This window comes from Mirounga leonina, unplaced genomic scaffold (genome assembly GCF_011800145.1).
Source record: "Mirounga leonina isolate KUSES-001 unplaced genomic scaffold, KU_Mleo_1.0 Mir_366, whole genome shotgun sequence".
Classification (NCBI taxonomy): domain Eukaryota; kingdom Metazoa; phylum Chordata; class Mammalia; order Carnivora; family Phocidae; genus Mirounga; species Mirounga leonina.
Window position 1 is genome coordinate 28,512,344 of NW_023270709.1, and position 27,347 is coordinate 28,539,690.

The window sequence follows — 27,347 nt, forward strand, 5'->3', positions numbered from 1 at the left end:
GCGTACTCTGTCGCGGCGCGGGGACTCTCTCCCGGGGGGGAAACTCTCTCCCGGGGGGGGCCTCTCTCCCGGGGGGGCCTCCTCTCTCCCGGGGGAGGGACTCTCTCCCGGGGGGGGCTTTCTCCCGGGGGGGGCTCTCTCCGGGGGGGGCTCTCCCGCGAGAGGGGGGGCTCTGGCCTCTCCAGCTCCGCCCCGCCCGCGGCAGGGGACGCGCCCGAGCGCCACCCGCACTGCACCTGCCGGAGCCCCTCCGGGGGCCACTGTCCCGTGCAGGAGGCGGAGACAGCCGAATTTCCCCGGAAAACGACCTTTTGTGATGGGAAGAAGAATCGCCCAGGTTTCAGCTTAGAGTCCGGCCTTTTCTGGGGGCGAGGAGCTGGGCGCGGGGCGCTGTCGTACCGTCATCGGGACCACTTCTCCATCCCTTCCCCGGCCACCGAGACGTTCGCTAAAAGGGGCACCTCGGCGGAGGCCCCGCTGGGAGTCGAACCCAGGATCTCCTGTTTACAAGACAGGCGCTTTGACCGGCTAAGCCACGGAGCCCGACAAAGTGCCCGCTTCAAAAAGGACCTTTTGATTAATCGTTCTTTCCGATTCGTTTTGAGCAACAGACCTTCTTTGGAGACCAGTTTGAATGAGTGCCTGTCGGTGGCTGAGCCGAGGGCTCGCAGCAGTTCAGGGGCTAAAACGGACACCCTCGCTGAGCCCAGACTTCATGCGAAGGTAATACCATAAAGGTCTCGCATTTCTGTAGCACCTCAGAGCTTACCGAAAGCGGTTAAACTTATTTCCTCCTTGAACTTCAATGGCAACCCCAAGATGCTGAGCATATAAAGAAGGGTCCCTGTTTTACATTCGACGCCAATCAAATTAAGGGACCTGTCCGGGTTTGCTCAGATAAGCCAAGCAGTGGAGTCAAGACGTGAACTCACTTTCTGATGTTAGTCCAATCACATTGTGAGTACAGCGTTTTCAAAGTGCTGTGAGAACTAACCACCCCAGGAGTCAAAGCGACTTGCAGAAACAAAGACCCATCTCTTGCTGAAGCTATCTGTCCATCATGGTCTGGCCCAGGGTGGTGGGGCCATCTACCTGAAGCGCGGATGGTCCCTTGACAGGAGAAAAAAGAGACAGCAAGTCAAGGACTGTAAGGTGTCAATTCTGCACACATTTCATTATCCAGGGTGAAGTGAATGAGGCAAATCTGAGGTCTGTGGAACAGGGGGAGTAATGATCTCACCCCAGGAAGTAATCTCACCCCTGGGAGTAATAATCTTACCCCAGGAAGAGGCAGCAAATACTTGTGAATAATAATCATCTACCACAAGGACCGTCCAGTATTGTCTCTCATTTGCAAAACCCAGGCATTTTCTTTTTTTAAAATTTTTCTTCATTTGCTCATCTTCTCCCTGTGTTGAACATGTTCAGTTTTGTGGCTTTTAAGCTTTATTCTCTTTTACTGGACAACAGCTATCTTTATATAAAAGAGAAGCTCTCACGTTTTTTTCTTAGACCAACATCCAAGATGTGTCCTATTCCCCTTCAGTGAAGATTTGTGTAGGGTAATTATGTGACCCAGTTGTGGCTGTTTAGTTGAAGGGGGAATCACTGGAAGCTTTTGGGAAAGACTTTTTCTTACTGATGAGAGTTTTGAAAAAGGTTCTTTCCTACTTAGCTGCTGTTCTATGAATGACACTGGGAAGGTCAACTGTGACCTCTGATGACACACCTCAGGACAAAGACCAACAGAAGAAGGGTAAGAACATGAAAAACCTGGGTCCCTGACAACATTTCTGGGCTACCTTTTTTTTTCTTTAGAGAGAGAAAGACAATGGCAGGGGAGGGGCAGAGAGAGAATCTCAAGCAGACTCCCCGAGGATCACAGAGCCTGATGCAGGGCTCAATCCCATGACCCTGAGATCATGAACTGAGCCAAAACCGAGTCGGTTGCGTAACTGACTGCCACTCAGACACCCCTCTGGGTGGGCTGTTGAAATAATCTTGAGACCACTTTATCTTGCAATGTAAAAAAAATGTGTTTATGATTTAAAAGACTTTTAGTTGAATATTCTGGAGTTTTTTGTTTATGTTTTTTGCCTTTGCTATGTCTTCCTTAAAGATGAGGTATACTTTCCTAATCCAGTGACACTGGGTTTAGCAACAGGGCTTGATTTGACCGTGGAATGTGGCTGGGAGGCGAGTGTGGGGCTGTAGCTGAGGCGAAGTTCTCCTGCCCCCGGGCATGAGCCCACCTGCCCGCCTGCACGAGGCCAGGAGAGGAGCATACCATGTGGCTGCTGGTCTGGAATGAGAAGACATATGGAGACACATAGATAATGCAACATCTTCAAAGACAAGGGAAACAAAGGCAAAAATGAACTATTGGAACTTAAGATAAAAAGCTTTTGTACAGCGAAGGAAACAGTTGACAAAACCAAAAGACAACCGACAAAATGGGAGAGTTTTGCAAATGACATATCAGATAAGGGGCTAGTATTCAAAATCTATAAAGAACTTACTAAACTCAACACCCAAAGAATAATCCAATCAAGAAATGGGCAGAAGACATGAACAGACATTTTCCAAAGCAGACATCCAAATGGCCAACAGACACATGAAAAAATGCTCAAGATCACTTGGTATCAGGGAAATCCAAATCAAAACCACAATGAGATACCACCTCACACCAGTCAGAAGGGCTAAAATAAACAAGTCAGGATCTCAAAGATGTTGGTGAGGATGCGGAAAAAGGGGAATCCTCCTACACTGTTGGTGGGAATGCAAGCTGGTGCAGCCACTCTGGAAAACAGTATGGAGGTTCCTCAAAAAGTTGAAAATAGAGCTACCCTATGACCCAGCAATTGCAATAGTGGGTATTTACCCCAAAGATACAAATGTAGTGATCCGAAGGGGCATGTGCACCCCAATGTTCATAGCAGCAATGTCCACAATAGCCAAACCATGGAAAGAGTCCAGATGTCCATCAATTGATGAATGGATAAAGATGTAGTATATATATACAATGGACAATCACACAGCCATCAAAAAATGCAATGATGTGGATGGAACTAGAGGTTATTATGCTAAGTGAAATAAGTCAATCAGAGAAAGACAACTATCATGTGATCTCACTCATATGTGGAATTTAAGAAACAAAACAGAGGATCATAGGGAAAGAGGAAAAAATAAAACAAGATGAAACCAGAGAGGGAGATAAACCATAAGAGACTCTTAATCATAGGAAACAAACTGAGGGTTGCTGGAGGGGAGAGGGGTGGTTGGATGGGGTGCCTGGATGATGGACATTGAGGGCACGTGATGTAATGAGCACTGTGTGTTATACAAGACTGATGAATCCCTGACCTCTACCTCTGAAACCAATAATACCTTATATGTTAATTGAATTTAAATAAAAAATGTTTAAAAAAAAGAAAAGAGGGATGACTCAGTGCTTTTGATAATATAAAGTCACTATTCTTTGTTGTGAAGAAAGATTGGGATATATTAATGGGCCAATTACTACATAGGTACAAAAAGCACTTACCAGGGGCGCCTGGGTTGCTCAGTCGGTTAAGCGTCTGCCTTCGGCTGGGGTCATGATCCCAGGGTCCTGGGACCAGGCCCTGCATTGGGCTCCTTGCCTGGCTGGGAGCCTGCTTCTCCCTCTCCCTCTGCCCAATACTCTGCCTACTTGTGCTCTCTCTCTGTCCAATAAATAAATAAATAAAAAATCTTAAAAAAAAAAAAAAAGCACTTACCAGATGGGTTAATGTCAGATTAGGTTAGATATATGCATACTCTGCATCTTGTCATCATGAATTTGAATTTCTGGCTAGTTTCTTTGCTCAGATGAGCAAGAAGCTCTCCTACCAAATTCAAAGATGTTCATAGTAATTGCCATTAGGACTTTCAATGAAATATCTTGTCACTAGGAAATTGCATTTGTTGGATATAAGTCAAAAGAAAATTGAGTTTGTTCCTTATAGTTTAAATCATCCTTAAAAAAAAATTCTTATCACTCTGCTCTGCCCAACTTACTTGTTTAGTGTTTTAAGTTCCTTCTTGGTGTTTTAACCCCAATAATTCCACAACATTACTAACATTATTTTACAGTAGTAAATGTTTATCTAGAGTTCCCAGGTGTTTATTATTTTCTTTATCATTCCTTGTTGAGCTTAGTTTTTCCTTCATGGTTTCATTTTATTTTCTTAATTGTGTCCTTAATTGTTTTAGTGAAAGTTTGTTGGTATCATGTCTCTCATGAGATTTGTGAAAATATTTTTATTCTTCTGTCATTCTTGAACACCACAATGAGCAGTGGGTTTCATCTATATTAGGCTGATAGTTATTTTTTCTCAGCTCTTTGAAAATGTTTTTCAAGTTTTTCTGGCTTCTGTTATGGCTGTTGAAAAATCTTCCATAAGTCAATTCTATTTGTTGTTTTTAAATCTCTTTTAATCTATTTTTCCCACTATGATGGGTCTATGTGTAAATTTAGTTTTATTTATCTTGCTTTGGGCAGTTTTGTGGCTTGATATTGGGGGCTCGGGCCTTTCTTAATTCTAGAATATTCTTATGCTTCATCTCTTCAAAGACTGCCCACTCTTTTAGTCTCATAAACAGACGTTGAAACTTCCCGGTCTTTCCTTCATAACGTCAGTTCTTTCATAATTTTTCATTTTTAAAATCTTTTCATCCTGTCTTCAGCATCACTTTTGTCAGATTTATATTCTATTAACTAATTATTTATACCTCAACCTTGGAAAAGATATCAAAGAATATTTATAACGTGTGTACAAGGCATTATACCAAGAGCCACCGTGAAAGTTGAACACCAGCGTCCTCACCACCAAGCGTGTTAGGAAGCCAGCTCCGACTGGAGTGGCCCTCCCAAAGTTACAACCTTCATCCCTCCCTCACTGGACACAGGGGCCTCCCCGGAGTTCTGCTCCCATATTCTGTGGTGTTCTCCTTCTTTATATTTGTACCACAGCATATCTCTCACTCGTGGTGCTTAGGTTTTCAGGCTTTCAAGCCTTTTTATGAAGCGTTCTTGGATATGGATGGAGCAATACTTGAGAATTGCTGGGCAACTCTTTCTCCTTCAACACCACACCCTTGAATTAAACCCATGTGGACACAGCTACAGGTCACTCGTTTTTAAAGTAAACTTTATTGAGGCATTTGGTACACGCAACAAAATGCACCTAATTACATAATTTGATGAGCTTTGACAGATACAGATATATTTCATCAAACCCCCCAATTCTCAGTGATGACTCAATGTTACTACTCTATCTAGTTGTTGAATAACAGTACATTTTACTCTGTGAATGGACATTTGGGTTGTCCCGTCTTCAGCTTCACTGGGTCATGTCAAATTGTTTCCCAAAGTAGTTACACCAACACGTACAGAAAATCCACAGTATTGATCCACATTCTTACCAACACCTGATACTTTAGTCTGGTAGGTGTAAAACAGTATTTCATTGTAGGGGCGTCTGGATGGCTCAGTCAGTTGACTGTCCAGCTCTTGATTTCGGGGTCCTGGGGTTGAGCCCCCCCATCAGGCTCCCCACTCAGTGGGGATTCTGCTTCGGAATTCTTTCTCCCTATGCTCCCCCCGCCCCCGGCTTGCTCGTGCGTGTGTTCTCTCTCTCTAAAATAAAAAATCTTAGGGGCGCCTGGGTGGCTCAGAGGGTTGGGCCTCAGGCTCGGGTCATGATCCCAGGGTCCTGGGATCGAGTCCCACATCGGGCTCCCAGCTTGGCGGGGAGCCTGTTTCTCCCTCTGCCTCTGCACCTCCCCCTGCTCGTGCTCTCTCTCTCTGTATCTGTCTCAAATGAATAAATTTTTTTTAAAAAATCTTTAAAATAAAAAATCTTAAAAAAACAGTATTTTGGGGCTGAGTAGCTCAGTCGTTAAGCATCTGCCTTCGGCTCAGGTCATGATCCCAGTGTCCTGGGATCGAGCCCCGCATCAGGCTCCCTGCTCTGCAGGAAGCCTGCTTCTCCCTCTCCCACTCCCCCTGCTTGTGTTCCCTCTCTTGCTGCGTCTCTTTCTGTCAAATAAATAAAATCTTTAGGAAAAAAACAAACAGTATTTCATTGCAATTTAAATATACATTTCCATGATTACAAATGATTTTGAGTATCTTTTTATGTCTGTTGGGCATTCAGTTTCTCTCTTCTTTGAAGTGCTTATTTTGCTAATTTTTCTATTTAGTTGCTTGTCTTTTCCTCACTGATTTGGGAGTAATTCTTTATATTTTATGTAATAATCCTTTGTCAAGTAAATGTGTTGCACATATCTATTCCCAGTTTTGCTTAGTGACTTAACATTTTATGGTGTCTTAAGATAAACAAAAGGTAATAATTTAAGTAAAGCTAGGTTCATTTTCTATGGTTTGTATTTTTACATCCTAAGAAATCAGTTGCTTCTTCAAGCTCAAAAACGATCCTCCCATATTTTCTTCTGTGAATGGACAGCTGGGTTGTTTTCCATCTGGGCTCTTGGGAGCACTAGGTGTCATCGGCATTCAGAGGCTCCTCCAGATGCTTGACATACAGCCAACAGTGGACCTGAGAGACTGCGGGGCAGGCCCGTCTTCAACTTCACTGGGTAGTAACTTATAAAGAAAAAGTTCTACAGCTTTGCATTTCACATTTATATCTTTAATATATTTAGAATGTAGGGATCCAATTTCATTTTCTCCCAAATGGATAATCAATTTTTTCTTTTCTCCACTGAGCAGGAATAGCCCTGTCATATCAAGTTTCCATGGATCTGTGGGATCCCTATTCTAGTCCAATGGTTTGTCTATCTCTGCTCTCATACCACCCTGTCCTATACACTGTGGCTTAATAAGGTTCAGTGTTTGAGGTGAGAATAAGCAAGTTTTCTCACCGCTTTTTTTTAAATGTTTTTGCAAGTCTGACCCTTTGCTCATATATATATTAGATGGCTGTTACACGGCATGAAACCTCTATCAGTAAATTCAACAGGATTGGAAACTGGCACACTTACGATACTGAGCCTCTCGGATACGCCCCTTTTCTTTCATCCCTACTGCCGTGCCCCCAGCCACACCACGACCACTAATCTAGCCCATGACAGGACGCGGCCTCCTTGCCTCTAGCACTCCAGGTTATTGGCCACATTGTGGGCAGAGAAATCTTGCTAAAATGTAATTCAAGTCACCTTCTATTTATCATCCGTTAGTGCTTCCCAGTGTCTTCCGGATGAAGACTACACTTCTTACCTGGGTTTGTCCTCATGAATCAGCTTCTGTTCTTCTGCAGCCCCATCTCCGGCCACCTTTCCCACCTACAGTGCCCTGCGTTCCTTCGTACTCCAGTCACTCTGAGTTCACTTTTGGTTCCTTACGTTAACTATGAGAGAAGATGTTTCAGATAGGAAAACAGCAATTTGGAAAATTTGCCCTCCTAAAGATGTAAAAGAGATTTCAGTCAGAAATTAGTGTTTACTAAGATAAAGCACATTATAATCATAATCACACTCTTAAAAGTCATACAGTCCAAATGGCCTCATGCTCTTTCCCTTTTTATATTTTTTAATGAACCAAGGCTTAATTAATTAAAACCATAATTGTATCGGAGCGCCTGGGTGGCTCAGTCATTAAGCGTCTGCCTTCGGCGCAGGTCGTGATCCCAGGATTCTGGGATCGAGCCCCACATCGGGCTCCCTGCACCGTGGGGAAGGCTGCTTCTCGCTCTCCTACTCCCCCTGCTTGTGTTCCCTCTCTCACTATGTCTCTCTCTGTCAAATAAATAAATAAAATCTTTAAAACCATAATTGTATCAATCAGTAACAATAAATTGACTGTAAATTCAACTTAACACAAGTATATCAGAATACAAAGCACATAGTATGTTCTTTGAACCAGTAAATATATGTTTTATTTCCTCATCATGATTTCTAATTCTAGGGGCATCTGGGTGGCTCAGTCGGTTGAGTGTCTGACTCGGTTTTGGCTCAGGTCATGGTCTCAGGGTCATGAGATCAAGCCCCGCGACAGGCTCTGCGCTCAGCTCGGACTCTGCTTAAGACTCTCTCCCTCCTCCCCACCAGGCCCTCCCCACTGCTCACTCACTCTCAAGTAAATAAGCAACAAAGGTGTTATGTGTAATGATGTGTATAATTAAAAATATGTACTATCTAATTCTATAGTTTTTGGAACATTCACAATAATGTATCTTGGTGAACACCAGAAAAGACATCCTGCAAGTTATTATTTAGGAGAGCCCCGTGGGCATAAAGTTGAGCAGGCCACTTGGCTGTCACCTGCACATCCCTCTAACCTACTTCCCCCAAACTCAGCCCTATTCATGACAATAATCCTTGCTAAGAGGCCGGCGTTCATCTAAAGAGGTCAACGTACACACACGAAGTGTAAATTGGTAACATGCTCTCTGATTAAACCCTGGAATTCTTTTTTTTTTTTTTTAAAGATTTTATTTATTTGACAGAGAGAGACACAGCGAGAGAGGGAACACAAGCAGGGGGAGTGGGAGAGGGAGAAGCAGGCTTCCCGCTGAGCAGGGAGCCCGATGCAGGGCTTGATCCCAGGACCCCGTGATCATGACCTGAGCCGAAGGCAGACGCTCAACGACTGAGCCACCCAGGCGCCCTGAATTCTAGCTTTCTTATGGGGAACACGTGAGATTTTCTCAGGACATTTGCCCACAAATGTGTGTATAGAAAAATAATTTACCTTCAGCTCCCAGCAGCTATAAACATCAGCAGCCTTTGTTGGCGATCTCTCCTGGCTGGAGGACCATTTTCCCGCATGGGACACTAGCTGAGGGCTCAGACTTACACTCCTTGGTGTCAACTGACCCACAGGGAACTTGCATATCTCTGTCCCAAACTGTGGGACCGTGGGCCGATCTACTGCAGGTCTAAACAGCTCTCCCCAACTTCTTTTTCCTGCTTGGGGAGCCACAGAGCCCGTGAGCACATCCCCTGCCTAGACTAACACCCGGTCTGGAAGTGAAACGCAAGTCTCCTCTTCCTGAAGGCGTCACAAGCGACTTGTTACACTGGAAGGCCTGTCTGTGTGCTGTGCTGTGTGAAGGGCGGGGGGCTTCTGGGTCTAGCATGCCAACAGTTCTTTAGAATAGGGGGTACTTAGCATCTCCTTGACCCATCTTTGGCCCCTCTGTAACTGCCATTCTTTGAGTAAAAGGAAAAGTTCAACACAACATCCTGGTATACATAAATAGCTATAAATACAACTTAAAAACAACACATACATAAAATAAATGGGACCAAACACAACAGTCATTATGTACACACAAGAGAATATGCAGTTACCTCCGTGGTAACTGGTAACTCCGTGGTATGCATACACCACGTATACACACATGTGAACTCACTGTCAAACTAGGAGAAAATAGGGAGAAAAAGATCATCTGATTTACAGAATCACTACTCATCAAATTCATATTTTCATGTAAACTATAGCTCAATAAAGCTGTTGAAGAAAAAAATGTACAGTAAGACAATAAAACACAGGGAGGAAGAAATGGAGGAAAGACAAATATTCCTAAAAAAAAAAAAAAAAAAAAGTTAGAGGGAAAGCAATTCAGCCTCCTAGTACTGAGTCACTTGCAGGAAAAATAGGCAGGCATCTAATGCAAGTATCTGAGAAGGCCAAAAATCACACCAAAAATTTTGTCCAGCTGATTCTAATTCTGTTCTCAGATATCCAATACTTTGTATTTATTAGAGAGAAAATATGGGAATTCAGTTCTCTTTTAAAATATACTCTTTATGTCCCTCAGTTTATTTTCTCCCAGACACTTCAGGCATTTATAGAAATAAGTATAAAATCACCATACATACATTGCTTTTTAAAACTGAAAATTGGAAGCACAGTATTCAATCAACAAATGGTAACATTTGAAAAATATAAGTCCCTTAGTTCCAAAATATAGTCAGGTAGGAGAGAGGACACAGAAATGTAGATGGACAAAATTAAACCACTGTCATGGGTATCTGTCCACCACTATCACCTTATTTTTGAAAAGCTGTAAGATTTTATTAAACATACACAATGAAATATAATCCTACTAAAGCTTCAGAATTGAATGTGGAAAACATTTCCTCTACTTTCTAATATGTTTGGGATCATTCCGATGAAACTTTCTAACCAATAAAGTGGTAGTGACATTCGGTATTACTAAATATCCTTCCCTTCTTCAACCTTCAATGGTACATTTCTTAGAACAGAAGCATCACAGTTATGTTCCTTCCCTGCCTAGGAAAAGACACTTTCTCCAAGGATCTTGGCATGTTTTACCCTAAAGAACCTGCCTTGTGCTAATCGTTTGTTTTCGGTAATTCTGAGCGAATGCAGATGTGTGGCATTTTCCTGAACTGTCTGTCTCCACCCAGTAGAGGTTACTACATCTACCCAAGGTGATAAAATACCTGGCTTTGACCCACAGAACCTTGACAGCAGTCGGCTCCAGCAAAATCTAAAGTTCTGTACCTGATCTAAACTCTGTGGCTTGAGGGGCCCGATCCCCCACCGTAATAAAATTGGAACTTACCAACGAGAATCCAAAGCCATGACACCATGACGAGGTGTTTCCCCCACCTCAGCCATGTAAACACTGTGTCTAAACACGCACCCACGGAGGAAACTTACGGTCAGCTTCCACCCAGGACTAGCTGCAGAAGCCCACCCCCTTCCTGACCCTGGCACTCCGATTCTAATTCCAGCCCCGAGCTCACTTCCCGCCAGCGGTCTAAGACGCCATTTCAAGGAAATCACTACCATCCTGAAGTGGTGCCCCAATCTAAATATGCTAATGAAGTACAACAGTAACAAAGACGTACAAAATGTAAGACCAAATTTTTTAATATTAGAAGCAACAGATTTAAAGTTACGTTTTAATAAATATAACAAGAAAAAACAGTTATAAAAACTGTACATTTAACTGAAAGTGTACATATAGACAATTGATACAGAAAACTGCTATTTTAATCATAACTTTTCCTATTCCGTGATGCGTATATGCATACCTTGACGGGACACCTTCAAGTTTTTAATGTGATAGGTGAGCTTGCTTCTTGCTTGTTAACTTGTCTAACCTAGGCTGGATTGACGACAGTGCTACTCTCAGGGGATTATGGATATTTAAACTGTTCCTGTGTTTTGTTTTAATAACACTCAAGGCAGAGAACCCAGTCTCACAGAGGGATGTTGAGGGGAATAGGAGGAGGGATTTTAAAGCCACCTCAGCAAGCTCAGGATACTCATTTTTAACTTTTATCCAAAACGAAGCAAGTGATGCTGTATTTTCAAAGTTCATTTTCAATCCTTCATCAGTAGCCAGCTTCAACAAGTTATCCCGTAGAGTTACAGTTAAATTTAAATTATCTTTTGGTGAAAGAAATGGATTTTGGATCCATGAGTTTCCTACACGTGGATCTTCTTTTGATGGAAAATACAATTCAAAACAATCCAACAAATTTGTAAGATGTTCGCTGACAATTTTTCGCAGATGGGCAATGTCAAGGTCATTACCTACTTCATGGATAACTGTTGTTAAATTATGGAACATGTCATAACAATCTGTAGAAACTCTGTTTTTCCAAGCTTCTAACTTCTGTTTTTGTCCTTCAATCTTATCAGCCATTGAAAAACAGGTTGCATTCTTTCCTTGCATGGAAACATTAAGGTCATTAAAAATACTGAAGATATCAGATAAATAAGCAAGTCTGGCTGTCCAATTCACATCTCTGAAAAGCTGGGACCAAACTGGTTTTTTGCTCTGCAGAAATACTAAGAGTTCATTTCGTATTTCAAACATTCTTGATAGAACTTTTCCCCGAGATAACCACCGGATCTCAGCATGCAGTAACAGCTGCTTATGATCAGCTTCCATATTATCACATAATAAAGAGAACAGTCTTGAATTTAACGAGTTAGACTTGACATAATTCACAATTTTTACTGTGTCAGTAAGCACACTGTTTAGTTCTGCTGACACCTTTTCCATAGCCAGACTTTCTCGATGAATGAAGCAGTGTGTTATTTTGCATTCTGGTGCAAGCTCCTTAATCTGGGTAACCACTTCGGAATGCATTCCTGTCATGGAGGCTGCGCCATCTGAACACAGTCCTACACAAAACCTAAATTCCAGACCACACTTGCTCACAACGTAATTCTTCAGAGCTTCATACAGTTCTGAGCTAGTCGTGTTTGTCGGTAGAGAGGCTGAAAAGAAGAATTCTTCCTTTATATCATCACCGTGTTCGAACCGCACGTACACTAAAAGAATGATCATGTTAGCAGTGTCTCTGCATTCATCAAGTTGCAACGAAAAGTACTTCGCCTCTTTAATTTGCTCTATGAGTTGGTCTTCCATGTCGCTGGCCAGCTCCTGAATGCGTCGAGCCATGGTGTCATTGGAAAGCGGTACCTGAGCCACCTTCTCCGCTGCGGACTCACCCAGCATCTCCAGGCAGACTCCTCTGATGCAGTCTTTCACCAGCGTCTCCGCGATCGTGTACGGCGTTTTCAACTTGGCAACCGGGAGCGCCACTTTGTAAGAAGCCCGAAGAGCACTGATGTTTGTATGAGACACGCTGAACACCTGCTTTGGCCGGCTTCTTAATTCGCTACTCTTTCTCTCAAAGAACTCTTTTGGTTGTGAACTTATTTCTTTATGTTTTGAAAACAAATGCCGCTTAAGTTTTGATGGTTTCATTGCTTCATTAGCCAGTATATCTCCACAGATAATACACTGCGGTTTCAGCACTTCACCATCAATTACAGCTACAAACCCAAACTCGATATACGAGGGATCATACTTCCGAGTAAAACTTGTGTGAACTCTTCTGGTTTTCACCTGCTCTGGGCGACTTCCATCGGTACCATTTCTCTTACAACGGCTGCTGTATTCAGAAAAGGTATGTTTTTTCTTGACAAAAAAGTCCAGTGAAGCTTGTTTTGCCATCTGCAAATTAGGAATAAAAATAAATAATACAAATTTTACTTTCCTTTTTCTGATAACAAACTACAAATTAAAAACTAGGCTTGATTAAAAACTCAGAAATGGTTTTAAAATTAAGTTATAGAGATAAAGGTTTACATTCTTCCGAGTTACAGCAGACAAAGTAGCCATCCAACACCACACGCCGTAACTGTGCTCGACTGATGTGCAGCTCGCAGCACGACAACTGGCCTTGAGAGGTTAGAGACGCCCAAACCGGCCCGCGTTCTATTCAAAAACACGAGTTCATGAATCATATGCCTGGGTGCTACAGCATTGTCCAATTGTCATAACTCCCGATTAGGGTACTTACCCCTTTGCGGACTAGTAGGAACAGATGGCAGACCACCGGTTTCAATTGCATGTGTAACCTCCGTATTTCAAAACTCTAAACTCAACACACATTAACTCTACTTTATAAAACCTACTGATTTAAAACACATCTCTTTGGCCTTATCTTATGCTCTCCATTTAAATCTGAAAACTGAGCTTTTTCTCAACACAAACCTGTTATCTCCAATCAGACTGATCATCTTCCCCTAAATACTTCTTCACTTGACCGAGATGCCCTTTCTTAGCTTACCTCCCCACCCAAACTCACATACAATTAAAACAAAGTAACATTAAGTTCGGCTTTTCCCACATTCATCCTCCTGGAGAAACACACCCTCACACACACCATCCTAGCTTTCTCACTTCCCCCAGGAAATGCCTGGTACCAGAAAGGAGTAAAAGATACTGTCATAACCCCAGACAACAAATAAAGCAGCATTCAAGGTTATAACTTCCAACCTGAAAAAAGGAGTGGGGGGGGTGTGTTAAAAGTAATGGGCTTTTCTCTGGAGAAAACAGACCCAAGTTGGCCCAATGGTGCTTTAACACGTCCACCACGCCAGAACATCCTCACCCATCACGAGCACAGTGACGTGTAACGAAGCTCTTCCCGGCTCCGCTCTGCAGCAGGTACTCAGACTCTTACCCAATCTCCTACTTTGTCTGATGAAAATGGTGTCTCTGACGGCTTCAGCATTTTGGAAGGCTGACCAGTCAAACTTCTTTGGATCTCATCACGTTTCCTTTTCACTGTCGTGGTCTCACAGCAGAAACTGCACGTTATTCTGTGATGACAGCCCTCAGTGTTACGTTGAGGGGGCACTCCACAGATCGCACGGACGTCCCCATCACATGACACACAACCATGAGCGCCTGAGCGTTCTTTCTCACAAACTACACCGGATACAACTTTTACTCTGTTTTCGGGAGGGTTCTTCATGGCCCCGGTAGGAGCAGAAAGATGCTTTTCAGTATCACTGCTATTCGTGCCAGTCTCGATGTTCTCTTCATAAGGTGCTCCCGGCATACTTTCGAATTCTCTGTCGGCCTCTTCTAATTCGTTTTCTGGATTCAGGCTAGCAGTAAGTTCTTCAGTTAACTGAGGATGACGCAGGCCTAGTTTAGCTTCAGAGCTAAACGTGCCTTCAAATGGAGTCTGCTGCATGCCTCGGTGATAGGGTTGATTTTGGGTCATCTGAATGAACCATAAAAATTCAGCCCAGTGCGATGAATGGTTAGTTTGCATCCAGGAGATAATCCTATTTTGGATATCCTCATGAGTTTGATTCATTGAACTTTGGCTTTGACAGGGCGGAGGCTTCCCATGGACAATTTTCAATTCTGGCCAAGTATTACTGAGTTCATGGACAATCTGGCTTGAAAATTCCCTCCCATTGTCTGATTGTAGGACACTGGGTGCTCCAATAATTGTAAAAATATCTAAAAGAGCATGTGCAACTTCCTTAGGCTTTTTAGATTTTAGTGACCGCAAAAAACTCAACTTTGTACGAAGGTCTTGATAATGCATAATAAATTTGTACTCCCCATCAGGATTCAATTGCATGTCTATAAGATCCACTTGGCATCTTGAATTCACTTCCTTCATTGGCTTTGATGTTAGAACTTTCTTGAGTTTTGAATTCTTCTGTTGGCATAGTCTGCAGAGTGTCAAGTATAGCATTATAACTTCCTTCGTGATGTTCTTGTATTTGGCTTGTAACTCTTTTTCCATGCGGGTACGCCCACCATGTCCAATGCTGAGATGGGTATCATGCAGAATGTCAAATAACTCCTCGCTGTGTAAGTAATACCGTACTTTATCTGTTTCCCCATTTATAGCTTCAATCAGCTTCTCATTTCCTTGTACAAGGATCACATCAAATCTAGCTAAGCGACGGTAGTCAACGGATTCCTTTCTTGCCTTCACTTTAGCCTCTTTCACTTCCCTTATTAACTGACAGTACTTTGCTTTAGAAAATATCTTGGCATTATTGCTTTTGTTTTCCAGTAACACTGCTAAGCTTCTGAAGAACTTCTCTCTCATCTTTTCTGGTTCAATTTCTGACTCATTAGTGTCTAAACTACTGGGGTTATCATCACCCATGCTTTGAGACATCATGGAAAGCCACAAAAATGACCCTAAAATATAAAGAAAAAAACAATTAATTTGAAATATATATATTGCCCAAGTAGCCACTAGAGTTTGGGGTAGAAGTAGAGGCTATGAGCACACAAGCTGGGGGGAATACAGTTTTGGTTAGGGAGTTCAGCCTTGGAGGAATAGAAGGTAAATGAAGAACCCCAGTCAGGAACAAAAAATTCTGATATAGTAAAGAGTAGAAAGCCAGGATGTGACTTTCCAGAGCAGTCTCTGGGATTAGCCTTAAAGTAAAGCACTGTTTTATATAAAACAAGAAGTAAACTGATGTTATTTATTAACTACAAAAGATAAATTTTTTTGGCTAGAAAAGCCTCAGCAATACAGTAATAGATTTTTAAAAAGATTTATTTATTCATCTGAAAGAGAGAGCGAGCAGGGGGAAGGTCAGAGGGAGAAGCAGACCCCCAGCTGAGCAGGGAGCCCAATGCGGGACTCAACCCCAGGACCCCGGGATCATGACCTGAGCCCAAGGCAGATGCTTCACCGACCAGGCGCCCCTCGTTTTCTTTAACAGAATTTCTAAGTAGAATTTCTAAGTGTTAAACATCATACTGACAAAAACTGGGGCAGAGGCTACAGAAATGGGACCTACGGCTACACTGACAAACGATCACCACAGATGCACCTCTGATTTACCCACAGGTACTTAATTCCATTGCAAAATATCCATGGAAAACCATGGAACTATTGGCTGTATTCAACTTTTTCTTACATTATTACGTGGCTGCTGGATTCAATTCCTTTAACAGCATCACACGACACTGGCTGAGTTTTCCTTCAGCTACGTTCAGTAGGCTGCAACGGAATGAGGTTTGATAACTTCTCAGCGACCAGACCCTTCCCGCTCTCAAATCTCATCCTCTTTCCAGACTAGATTATCCTCACCATTATCCTGCAGTGGGTGTGGCTCCGGAGAGTCACATTCCATTCTGTCTTCCATGGGCTGGAGCTGGGCACCTAAGGGCTCCTTTGCGGTCTCCACAGGAGTCATTTCCTCCATAGGAATTTCCGGCCCATCTGTGCCCTGTGGGACCTGAGGACAAACAGGTACAGCTGGAAATTAACATACACGATCACTGCACAAACCTCAGAACAATCTTCTACTGAAATAGTACATAAGAAGATAAAGTCTTCACTGAATTCTTAAGAGGAGTCCCATATGGAATAAGAAGAAATAAAAAATGCTGGGACTAATAAAGCCAGTCATGCAGCAGAAACTGTCTCCACTGGACAGATACTCATCCCTGTGGTTCCTGTTTGGGGGAATAACAACAGGAACACATGAAAGGAATCCTCCCTAAACTGCGTTAATTAAAAGAAAATTGTTAAAGGGCGCCTGGGTGGCTCAGTTGGTTGAGCGACTGCCTTCGGCTCAGGTCATGATCCTGGAGTCCCGGTATCGAGTCCCGCATCGGGCTCCCTGCTCGGCAGGGAGCCTGTTTCTGCCTCTGACCCTCCCCCCTCTCATGTGCTCTCTCTCTCTCAAATAAATAAATAAAATCTTTTTAAAAAATAAATAAATAAAATAAAAAAGAAAAAGAAAAGAAAATTGTTAAGTAGATTTCAGTGTGAGCAATTAAAAATAAATATCTGGGGTGAGGTTATGCAAATTATCTAAGAGTTACTCATGAGCTATTCAACGCAGAAAGGAATCTGACAGTTGTTTTAGAATAAATGTGGAAAACATCACCCCAGTGTTATGGACGGGGAAAGAAGCCGATCATTTTGGATGACTGTGCTGGGTAAAAAAGAAAACATTATCTTCTTACACTAATCATCTCATATATGGTTTATAATTAAGTTTCCCTAACTGTCCCCAAAATATACTTTATGATTTTTTTTAACTTTGTGAAACAGTACTTCTACATTGTTTTCGGTTATTATGTCTTTTGATTCTTTTAATCTAAAAGTTTCCTGCCTTTTTATGACATTCAGTTTTTGAAAACTCAGAGCCAGTTATGTTACAGAATATCCCACATTAGGGATTTGTCTTCCTCCTTCTTCACAGATGGACTCTGGTGAGGAATTTCTGGAAGAACACTACGCAAGTGCTGTGTCCTTACGGTGGTGCGTCCCAGGGCACACACTACCAAGTTATCTCATTACTGATCATGCCAAACTTGATCACACAGTTCAGGTAGTGACCTACCAGCTCTATCCACTCACGTTTCCCACTGTAATTAATAAGTCAGCTATGGGTAATAGTATGGAACTACATAAATAGCCTATTCCCCAATGGTTTTGGCATTCACTGATGATTCTGATCAATTTTTATACTGGGGGTTGCAAAATGGTGACTGCCTGCCTTTATAATTCCTTCTACACTGACTAGCTAGTAATTTTCTGTAAAGAGCTCTCTCTCATTTGTGTGCACTGCATGGGGAGGACAGAGGGAGAGAGAGTCTTAAGCAGGCTCCATGCTCAGCACAGAGCCTGAGGTGAGCTCCACCTCACAACCCCGAGACCATGACCTGAGCCAAAATCAAGTCAGACGCTTAACCGACGGAGCCACCCGGGCGCCTCCTCTGTCTCTCATCTTGAATATCACTACAGACTTATTCTGTAATCCATTCCATCCTTACTCACCTCAATCTTAAACTGTCTCCCATTTAGCCCCAGCGTCCCTTTCATCAGGTTCCTGCATTCTTGGAACATGACCCCACTAGTGTTTTTAGCACATCTGTGCTTTCCAGAACAATAAACACAAGGACCACACTGTACTTGCCCTGTCCCAGATCTAGTTTCAACTGTTTCCCCAAGAAGGCTTGATTCATTTTAGAGCAACAGTGTTGGAAACAAAGACTGAGTAGTAGGTGGGCTCATTGTTCATGGTGCGTCATCCCCTCCAGGCCCTTTTATGGATAGAGCTGGAACGTATTTCTAGATTATCATGAATTCCATTCCATTTCAATGCCATACCTCACCTTTCCATATTCCATTTTAACATATCTTTCTCCCACAGTGACACAAACAAAACCCAGTTCAATACAATGTTATGTACCCATTTGCTCTAACCTACAATAAACACTCAAGTTTCAGAATTACAGTGCTGTGTGTTACAGAACACTCCCAACAACATACCTATAAAATCAATTATCTCTGTGGCTTTCTATGCCCAGACAGTACCCCACTAAGAGTATATAGTCAGAACACCGTGTTCAAGTCACCTCAATTATTGTTTTGCTGTTATTGTAATTTCATGTACAGCTGAGTTCATGTTTGTGTTTAATCATTTTGAATTTAACATTGCTTTTTAAATACTTAAAACATTTACATGATATTTAAAAAGTCAAAATATATACTCAGAGAAGTCTTGCTCATATTCTACTCCACCCCCACTCCCATAAGAAACCATTTTTGGGGACGCCTGGGTGGCTCAGTCGATTAAGCGTCTGCCTTCAGCTCAGGTCATGATGCCGGGGTCCTGGGATCGAGCCCGCACTGGGCTCCCTGCTCAGTGGGGACCCTGCTTCTCCTTCTGCCCGCTGCTCCCCCTGGCTGTGCATGTGCTCTCCCTCACAAATAAGTGAAAATTTTTAAAAAGAATAAAACAGAGCAAGGATGAAAGTTAATTTAAAAAAAAAAAAGCAAGTTGTCATCTCCCTAACAACAGAAATTCTGACTTGTATTTATTTCATATACCTTACAGTGAAAAGGACGCAAATAAGAGGCTCGGACTCCCCGGCTGGAGGCTCTCGGAGTGGGCTCCGTACAGTGAAGAGGCCTGGCCACTTCACATCCCTGCCAAGCCTGTGTTCTTGCACAACAGCCTCGTGGAAGCTACACCGCCGTCAGACCAAACATTTCAACAGTCTGCCAAATATTCTTGAGGACAAAACAAAGAAAAAATCTGATCGATCAATACAGAAGAAGCTGGTATGGAAACCTGATCAATCCACGCTCTGCCATACACCTGGCACCGATTACCCATGCTCTGCATCTAACTTGCAAAATCCAAGTAAAAATTTAGCTTATCCTTTGGTGGGCATTTACACACTTGGTTAATTCTGAAAATTTCCCTCACTAGGTCTTGGCTTTACAAAAATAATTCCTCATTCATAGGACATATAATCTAAAAATGTGCATACAGTCAAATACCCTAGCCAGCACACAGGAGACATCGTAATGGGATAAAAATCTTTAATACGATTTTTTAAGATTTATTTCAGAGAAAGAGAGAGAGAAAGCATGTGATCGGGGGGAGGGGCAGAGGGAGAGGGAGAGAGACTCTCAAGCAGACTCCACACTCAGCACGGAGCCCACATGGGGCTCGATCTCACCACCCAGAGATCAAGAGTCAGCCCTCAACCAGCTGAGCCACCCAGGTGCCCCATCATTAACACAATTTTTAACTGGATTACATGCTTAGAAAGAAGTACTCAGCTCATAAGCGCAGAGCTCGATGATTTATCACGAAGTGAACCACCCAGAACATGATCAGCATCTCAGAGGCCACTTGTGCCCTACTCTCTTCCCCAAAATTAATGACTACTCTGACACAGAGTCATGTTGCTTTTCGAACTTTATGTAAGGAAAACCATACAACATGTATTTATTTTTGTCTGGCTTCTTTGCTCAACACTGTGTGAAGTTCATCCACACTGTTGAGTGTAGTTGTTGCTTTGTTTTCATTGTTGCACAATACCCAACAGTACAAATACACCATAACTACGTTCACCCATCCCACTTTTAACAGCCATTTCAGTTGTTTAGAGTTTCTGTAATTATAATGCTGCTGCTCCCTGAAAGTGTTTCTTGTAGATACATACCTGGAAGTAGGTTTGTTGGATCAGAGTATGCTTATGCATGGGAGGTATTTCCAAAGTGGTCCAACAACTTATTCCTACCAGGATATAAGCACTCCAGTGGCTCAACATCCTTACCAAAATTTGGTCATGTCAGCACTTTTAATCCACACTGGTTGGAATAAAATGGTACCACATACTGTTTTAATTTGCAATTTTCTGATTAGTAAGATTGAGTCATTGTTTTACAGTTTTATTGGCTAATTACCCTTTTTTTGTACAGTGCATGTTCAAATCTTTTGTTGATTTCTTTATTGGGGTATGTGTCCTTTTGCTTATTGGTTTGTAGTACATTATACATTCAGATAGGAGATTTTTGTACGTAGTTTGGATCTGGCATAGGGAAAATATAAGTCTGGAAAATAGCGTTTGGAAGTGATGCTTTCATTGATGTCTGAGCTTGTGCTGAGATTTTCAATGCTAAGGTGTGACAAGCTAAGCAATGGAAAACAATTACTACGGCAAATTAAACAAGCCACGCATATTTAAAAAAAAAAACAACTTTTTATCCATGTTACTATAAAAGGTGGCATAAAATGAGCATAAAAGTCAATTATAATGCACATATAAGCTTTTAATACTGCCCTAGAAATATTCATTGATCAATCTAGATGATAAAATTCCTAGTGAAGTTTGACACAACCCCAATTACCATAAAATACTGTTGATCTGCATGTCCTGATTTATTTTAGCTAATTGGCTAACTCCCCATATGTATATATTGAAAAGAAATGCTAGCTTAAGCCTATCAAAAAAACCGAAATCTTGCCATTTGCAACAATGTGGATGGAACTAGAGGGTATTATATGATAAACGAAATAAGTCAATCAGAGAAAGACAAGTATCATATGATCTGATATGTAGAATTTAAGAAAACAAGGCAGAGGATCATAGGGGAAGGGAGGGAAAAATGAAACAAGATGAAGCCAGAGAGGGACACAAACCGTAAGAGACTCTTAATCTCAGGAAACAAACTGAGGGTTGCTGGAGTGGTGGGGGTGGGAGGATGGGTTAGCCTGGTGATGGGTATTAAAGAGGGCACGTTCTGCATGGAGCACTGGGTGTTATACACAAATAATGGATCATAGAACACTACATCAAAAACTAATAATGTAATGTATGGTGACTAACATAATAAAATAAAATTAAAAAAAAAAAAGAGGGGCGCCTGGGTGGCTCAGTCATTAAACGTCTGCCCTCAGCTCAGGTCATGATCCCAGAGTCCTGGGATCAAGCCCCGCATCGGGCTCCCTGCTCCGCGGGAAGCCTGCTTCTCCCTCTCCCACTGCCCCTGCTTGTGTTCCGTCTCTCGCTGTGTCTCTGTCAAATAAATAAATAAATCTTAAAAAAAAAAAGAAATGCTAGCTTAAATAATCAAAGAGTTATCCTATAATTGACAATAAAACTTAGAATTAAGTGGGGGTTTTTTGCTAATTTTTGTTGGATTAATAAAGCATAAAGACATATATATAAATATATATGAAATATAATATTATATAACATTATATTCACTTCACTAGCTATCAGTGGCATCTCATCATTTCCTATGCTAAATGCTGTTTTTTTTAAATAAAAATGAAAGAAAAACAGAGTCCATACCAACATTCAGATGTCAGCTAGTGAAATATTATGCTTTAAAAGGTACAGATTATAGATAATTTTATATTCATCTGCAGTATCCATGGATAGAAACAATTTTGTTTGTAGTACTGTCAGCCTCCTCTCCAAAATTTATCAACTGAAAAAAGAAGTTTCTGAAATGGCTCCAGACACATTTATGTTCAAAACAGGAAGTGGGAAAATACAGAACTAAACACATCTGTCCCATTCTATAAGGAAAGTAAAAGCTTTCCCAGAAACTCCCAGAAAACATGCCTGTTTCTCCCTGGCCAGAGGTATGCTGCACAGCCAACTCGAGTACAAGGAAAGCTGGAAGGAATCATCCTGTTTTAAGGAAGGAAGAGGGGAGAACAGACACAGGTTTTCCCGCTGTACAGGAGTAGAGCGCTCCTATGAAAACTACTGCTAGCGAAATGGCATACAGCAAAGTCTCCCCCATTTTCTGTAAGTTCGCGTGGGGCCACTTCGCCCGTAAAAGGACTGCATTCGTTCCTGGGTTTGCTCACCAGAAGAAATCCAGAGGGGATTTTCATTTTTATGCAAAGGAGCCATTCCGGTACTAACACAGGTGTTTTGTAAGAGCAAGTGAGTACAGTGAAGTGGGTTAGAGAGAAACTTTCTGAAGCAGGGACACCTGTGTCCAGCTGGCAGCTGAAAATGTCTGCAACAGTGCCATTTCCCCCTTTTTCCAGAAATCACACAGAAACAAGAAAAATGAGAAACACGTACGCAAACATAATATTCTCTAAGACTAGGGAGATTCCTATAATCCTGAATCGTATGAAAAACTATCAAATGTGAACATTCCCCAGAACTGACCAAACACCAAGTCCTATCAATGGCTACATTTCTTAACAAAGCTAAAAGAGGGAAATTCTAAAGTAACAGGCACATCTTAAGGGAAAAACCAATATTGTTTTTTTGAAACAAAGGGAGAAGATGTACTGGCTAGAGGTAAGAGACTGCTTATATAGGCATCTACGTTAGAATATGTGAACTCATGAAAAAACATGCTTTCTGCAAAACTGCACAAAAAAATAACAAGGTTTATGGAGAAAATAAAGTTACGGGGGGGCGCCTGGGTGGCTCAGTCGTTAAGCGTCTGCCTTCGGCTCAGGTCATGGTCCCAGCGTCCTGGGATCGAGCCCCGCATCGGGCTCCCTGCTCTGCAGAAAGCTTGCTTCTCCCTCTCCCACTCCCCCTGCTTGTGTTCCCTCTCTCGCTGTGTATCTATCTCTCTCAAATAAATAAATAAAATCTTTAAAAAAAAAAAAGTTACAGGATAGACTACTGAACATCTACACTACTTTGTCACTAGAGCGCTAATAAAACTATAGCAATTCTACTAAAAATAAAAGCATAGTCAAAAAGACATATTATAAAGAATGATCACATTTCATATAGGACTTGACCTTACAAAGGTGAAACTATTGTGTTAGAAAGAGGTACGAGGAAAGGATGGAGCAAGGGTAGAGATGCTGCTTTCAGAAGTCCAGGTGGAGAAGCATTTGCACATTTTCCAAGAAATGCAGTGATTTTAGAAGAAATATAGTAATGGTTCTGGCTCATCATCTTGTTTTTACTTCTTTGACATTGACTTATAAAAAGATACCCGGTTTTTGCTGCTTAAACATTTTCCTTCGTTCATAAAGCAGCAGCTTCTATGGTTCCGAATAGGACCTTACGCAGAAGTGCGATCCCGCTGCCTTCTGCATTACCTTTGGCCCATTGCCACGCCCTCTCCAATGCACCTAAAGCATAAAGCGAGAGAGAAATGAACAGCTCTTTCGGGGCAGCTTCTTCCACACCTTCCACTTGTGCCTGAGCAACTAACTGTTGCAGCTCTTATGTGGAGAGATCTTCTGCACAGGATTGCAGCAGCTTCCCAATACCCTCACTCCCAACTTCCCAGATTCAGCCTCCTCTGCCAGAGCAACACAGCTTGTTCTGCTTTGGGAGCGCTCTTGTGAAGGCTCAAGGCCTTCGGAATCATGAATTAAATCAGGGAGAATTTTATGCTATACTCCAAGCAAGCAGGCTTCCGTGACCATCATTCCAAACCTCTTCAATAGTATCAATGGCAGGCTTAACGTTGAACTGATTCCAGAATGCAAAAACTGTGTGTGCATTTCACCCCCTGTAGGTGCAATAAACATCTCCAATGTCCTCCTTAAGTAATAAGCTTTAAAGGCTGAGATCACACCCTGATCAAGGGGCTGGACTAAAGAAGTTGTATTAGGAGGGGAAAAGAGAACTTTAATATTTGAAGAAAGCTCAGCAACTACTGGAGAATGGCTTGGATGGCTTATAATTCTTAAGAATCAAAAGAATTTTGAAAGAATTTTTTTCCTCTTACAGTTACTTGCCTAAATCATCTACAAAAACATCACCTAAAAGATCAGTATCTGCCGTGTTACGCAGCCTCTCTTGCTAGAACTACAGTAGGCTAGTCTGGGCACCTCCTCTCAGAGCTTGTGGGTGGGCAACGGGATGCGTCACAACAGGCTTTAGCTGTACATCCGCACTGGCATCTGCAGGCAGCATCGCACCAGATGACCTTCAGCCTTCAGCCCTCGAGTGTGTGCTTCCTCCTTCGAGAGACAGGCTCTTGAGGGAATCTGCTTCCAACAGAGACTGGTTTCGTCAAAATTAAAAATCTGATCCCACGTACAGCCTTCTTCATCAGTCAAATTTCCTAACACTGGGGGAACTGTCTACACTTCTCTCATCTGCACGCACAGCTTCACCAGAGAGCTGAACATTGCGGAAGGCATGGCGGTGCTTGAAGTCACGGAACAGACACTACCGCTAAATGAAGGCACATGTGCAGGATCTCCAGCTTTTTTCTTAAGGTCTTCATGTCCTGCTAAGACCTTCTCTTTATTCTGAGAAAGGCTGCCTCTGATTGCTTCTGTGCTTGGTATTCAATCCACACACTTGACAGATGTGCCATTTCTTCCATTTCCTCACGCCTTGTTCTCACGAACCCCGTAGCACTGGTTCCAGCAAGGTAACTTTCTTTCATTTTCCCAGCAGTCTCTGACTCCTTTATTTATTTATTTATTTTTTAAGATTTTTATTTATTTATTTGCCAGAGAGAGACACAGCGAGAGAGGGAACACAAGCAGGGGGAGTGGGAGAGGGAGAAGCAGGCTTCCCGCCGAGCAGGAGCCCGATGCGAGGCTCAATCCCAGGACCCTGGGATCATGACCCGAGCCGAAGGCAGACGCTCAACGACTGAGCCACCCAGGCGCCCCATTCTCTGACTCCTTTATGCCAGGTGCACAATCAGTGTCCCAGGTTCTTCCATTTTTTTCAAAGCATTTTGATTTCGAGCTTTTCTTTGATGGTTAAAGCTTTTCTTCTTTTATGCTTACTAGCAGAAATTTTATCACCAGCACGTTCCTGTGGCACTTGTAAACCCCTGTGCTTGCTCATTTTCTGGAATACAAGAAAGTTTAACAAAAAATGCACAAAGATGGGAGGGAACCATACAAATAAGCATTTCCAAAACAGAGAGTGTGGCCAAGAGAGCCCAGAGGAAGGGGGTGGAGGTGAGTGGGCCTTTGCACAGTACTCTAAGTCTTCACAACGTGCTGCATTCCATGATCACCAGATACTTCGCATTCAGCTGCTCTTACCTGGTGGCCCAAAACATGTACTTGCTGGTAAAATTCATGTATGAGTCAGCACAACTTCAGCATTATATGGACTCATGTCCCTATTTATCAGTCTCATATGAAAGACACGCATTTCAGAAAAATGTGTTTTAACAATCAAACTGTATACATAAAATGTTCCTATTTAAAGGGTTCAGATAGATGTATGGATAGTATCATTACAGAAAAGTAAGAGTGTTTGGCGATATCCATCACAGTCTAAAATTACTGTCCTAGGAGACAAGTATACTCCCTTAAAAATAATCTCTAGTGTGATGGTGAAAGACCAAATACTGAGCTCGATACACTTCCCACACCAACAACCCCAGGTAATGGAAAGTATCTAGAAAATGATGCAATCAATCTCTGTTGTACAGATGAAGACATTAAAGCCCAGGGAAGGTGTGATATGTCCAAGGTTACACAGCTCATTGGTGACAGGGCCTATTACGGAATCCAAATCTCATCATTCACCGTTTCCGGTATTTCTACTACATTTGGCTACTTCTCTATTTGTCTCTCCTAGAAGGTATTCTTTATACTCTCATACCGATCTGTTTTCACATACGCTTACCGTAGTGGGTGCCCTAAGAAGAGACAGCTACTTTAATCTCACAGTCACTAAATAAGACGTATTTCCTACTGGTAAGCAATAGATCAAGGCTTCCCATTTGGTTACGTCATCTACTTATTTGGATCAGCTGTCACTTACATCAACAGTCGTCCCGCAGGCATGAATGTGTTCAAACGATAACGCAGCCACCCGTGGGAAGCTGATGGCACGTACTCCACCTTCGACGCACGCACTCAAATTCTCCAGGGAAGCTGGCACCTGCCACTTCTCACCTGCTGTCGAGGCTCATCCAGCTCCCTCTCCAGATCCTCCAGCACGGTCACCGCCTGCTCCCCGCTCTCCGGGTGCCGCTCCCGCACCCAGGCCTGCAGCTCCTCGGGCAGGATGGCCAGGAACTGCTCCAGCACCAGCAGCTCCACGATCTGCTCCTTGCTGTGCGTCTCGGGCCGCAGCCACTGACGGCAGAGCTCCCGCAGCCGGCTCAGCGCCTCGCGGGGCCCAGGAGTTTCCTGGTAGCAGAACTGCCGGAAGCGCCGGCGACAGAGCTCCCGGGTGCGAGACACGTTCCTCTTTAGGCAGGACTCCTGATCCCAAACGTGGTCTTCTTCCTCAACCTTCACTCTGATAATCTCCGCCCGGTCCCCCGCAGCCTGGCCGGCCGCGGCCATCCTGAGCCCCGACAGCTCCGGCCCGGGTCTGGGCAGGTGCGCGCTCGGCCGGGCGCGCCGCCCCCCACGCTGGGCGGGAAGTCCTCGTGAACACGGAAGGACGGCGGCCGCGGCGCAGGACCTGCGTCCGAGACAACACGGGGCACTCCTGGGGCGGGTCCCTGGGACGCGAAGCCACGCTCCGCGCGGACCGGCACGGCGGGCCCAGGACCCAGCGCGCAGCACGGGCCCCGCCACGCCGAAACCCGACGTGGCCGACGCCGCTTCGGGCCTCCTGGCGCCCGGGCAAGGTCGCTCCGGAGCCGAGCACGGCGGCCGCTCGCACACCCGCGTCCCTCAGCCGCAGCTCCCGCCTCCGAGGAGCGCAGGGCGGCCGCGCGACGCCCCAGCCGCGGGCCCAGGGCCACCCTCCCGGCCGGCGGGGCTCCCCGACGCGCCCGCCGCCGCCCGGCGCGCACTTCCGGGCCGCTCTAGGACGCCGGGCGGTGCGAGCTCTCGG

The 27,347-nt window shown here is 43.4% G+C and overlaps 2 protein-coding genes and 1 non-coding gene across 5 annotated transcripts; all 3 read right to left on the reverse strand.

Moving 5' to 3' along the window:
- Window positions 1-469: 469 nt before the first annotated feature.
- TRNAT-UGU lies at window positions 470-543 on the reverse strand. Its single transcript has one exon. It is a non-coding gene; the product is annotated as a tRNA-Thr (tRNA).
- Window positions 544-10,870: 10,327 nt separating this feature from the next.
- Window positions 10,871-16,314, reverse strand: ZBED9 (zinc finger BED-type containing 9). 2 transcript variants are annotated; one of them, XM_034985907.1, is made up of 3 exons: window positions 16,235-16,314; window positions 14,008-15,500; window positions 10,871-12,992 (listed from the first exon to the last, which is right to left on the reverse strand). In XM_034985907.1, exons 2-3 carry the CDS (start codon window positions 15,478-15,480, stop codon window positions 11,076-11,078), a joined length of 3,390 nt encoding a protein of 1,129 aa, XP_034841798.1. In that variant the 5' UTR covers window positions 15,481-15,500; window positions 16,235-16,314; the 3' UTR covers window positions 10,871-11,075. The 2 variants fall into 2 exon arrangements, with proteins under 2 accessions (XP_034841798.1, XP_034841799.1); XM_034985908.1 differs by lacking the exons at window positions 14,008-15,500; window positions 16,235-16,314 and adding an exon at window positions 13,128-13,957.
- On the reverse strand, window positions 15,954-27,265 carry LOC117997539 (SCAN domain-containing protein 3-like). 2 transcript variants are annotated; one of them, XM_034985913.1, is made up of 3 exons: window positions 26,453-27,264; window positions 16,408-16,555; window positions 15,954-16,317 (listed from the first exon to the last, which is right to left on the reverse strand). In XM_034985913.1, the coding sequence occupies exons 1-3, from the start codon at window positions 26,846-26,848 to the stop codon at window positions 16,310-16,312; spliced, it is 552 nt and encodes a 183-aa protein (XP_034841804.1). In that variant the 5' UTR covers window positions 26,849-27,264; the 3' UTR covers window positions 15,954-16,309. The 2 variants fall into 2 exon arrangements, with proteins under 2 accessions (XP_034841804.1, XP_034841803.1); XM_034985912.1 differs by lacking the exon at window positions 15,954-16,317 and having other exon boundaries at window positions 16,351-16,555; window positions 26,453-27,265.
- Window positions 27,266-27,347: the final 82 nt, after the last annotated feature.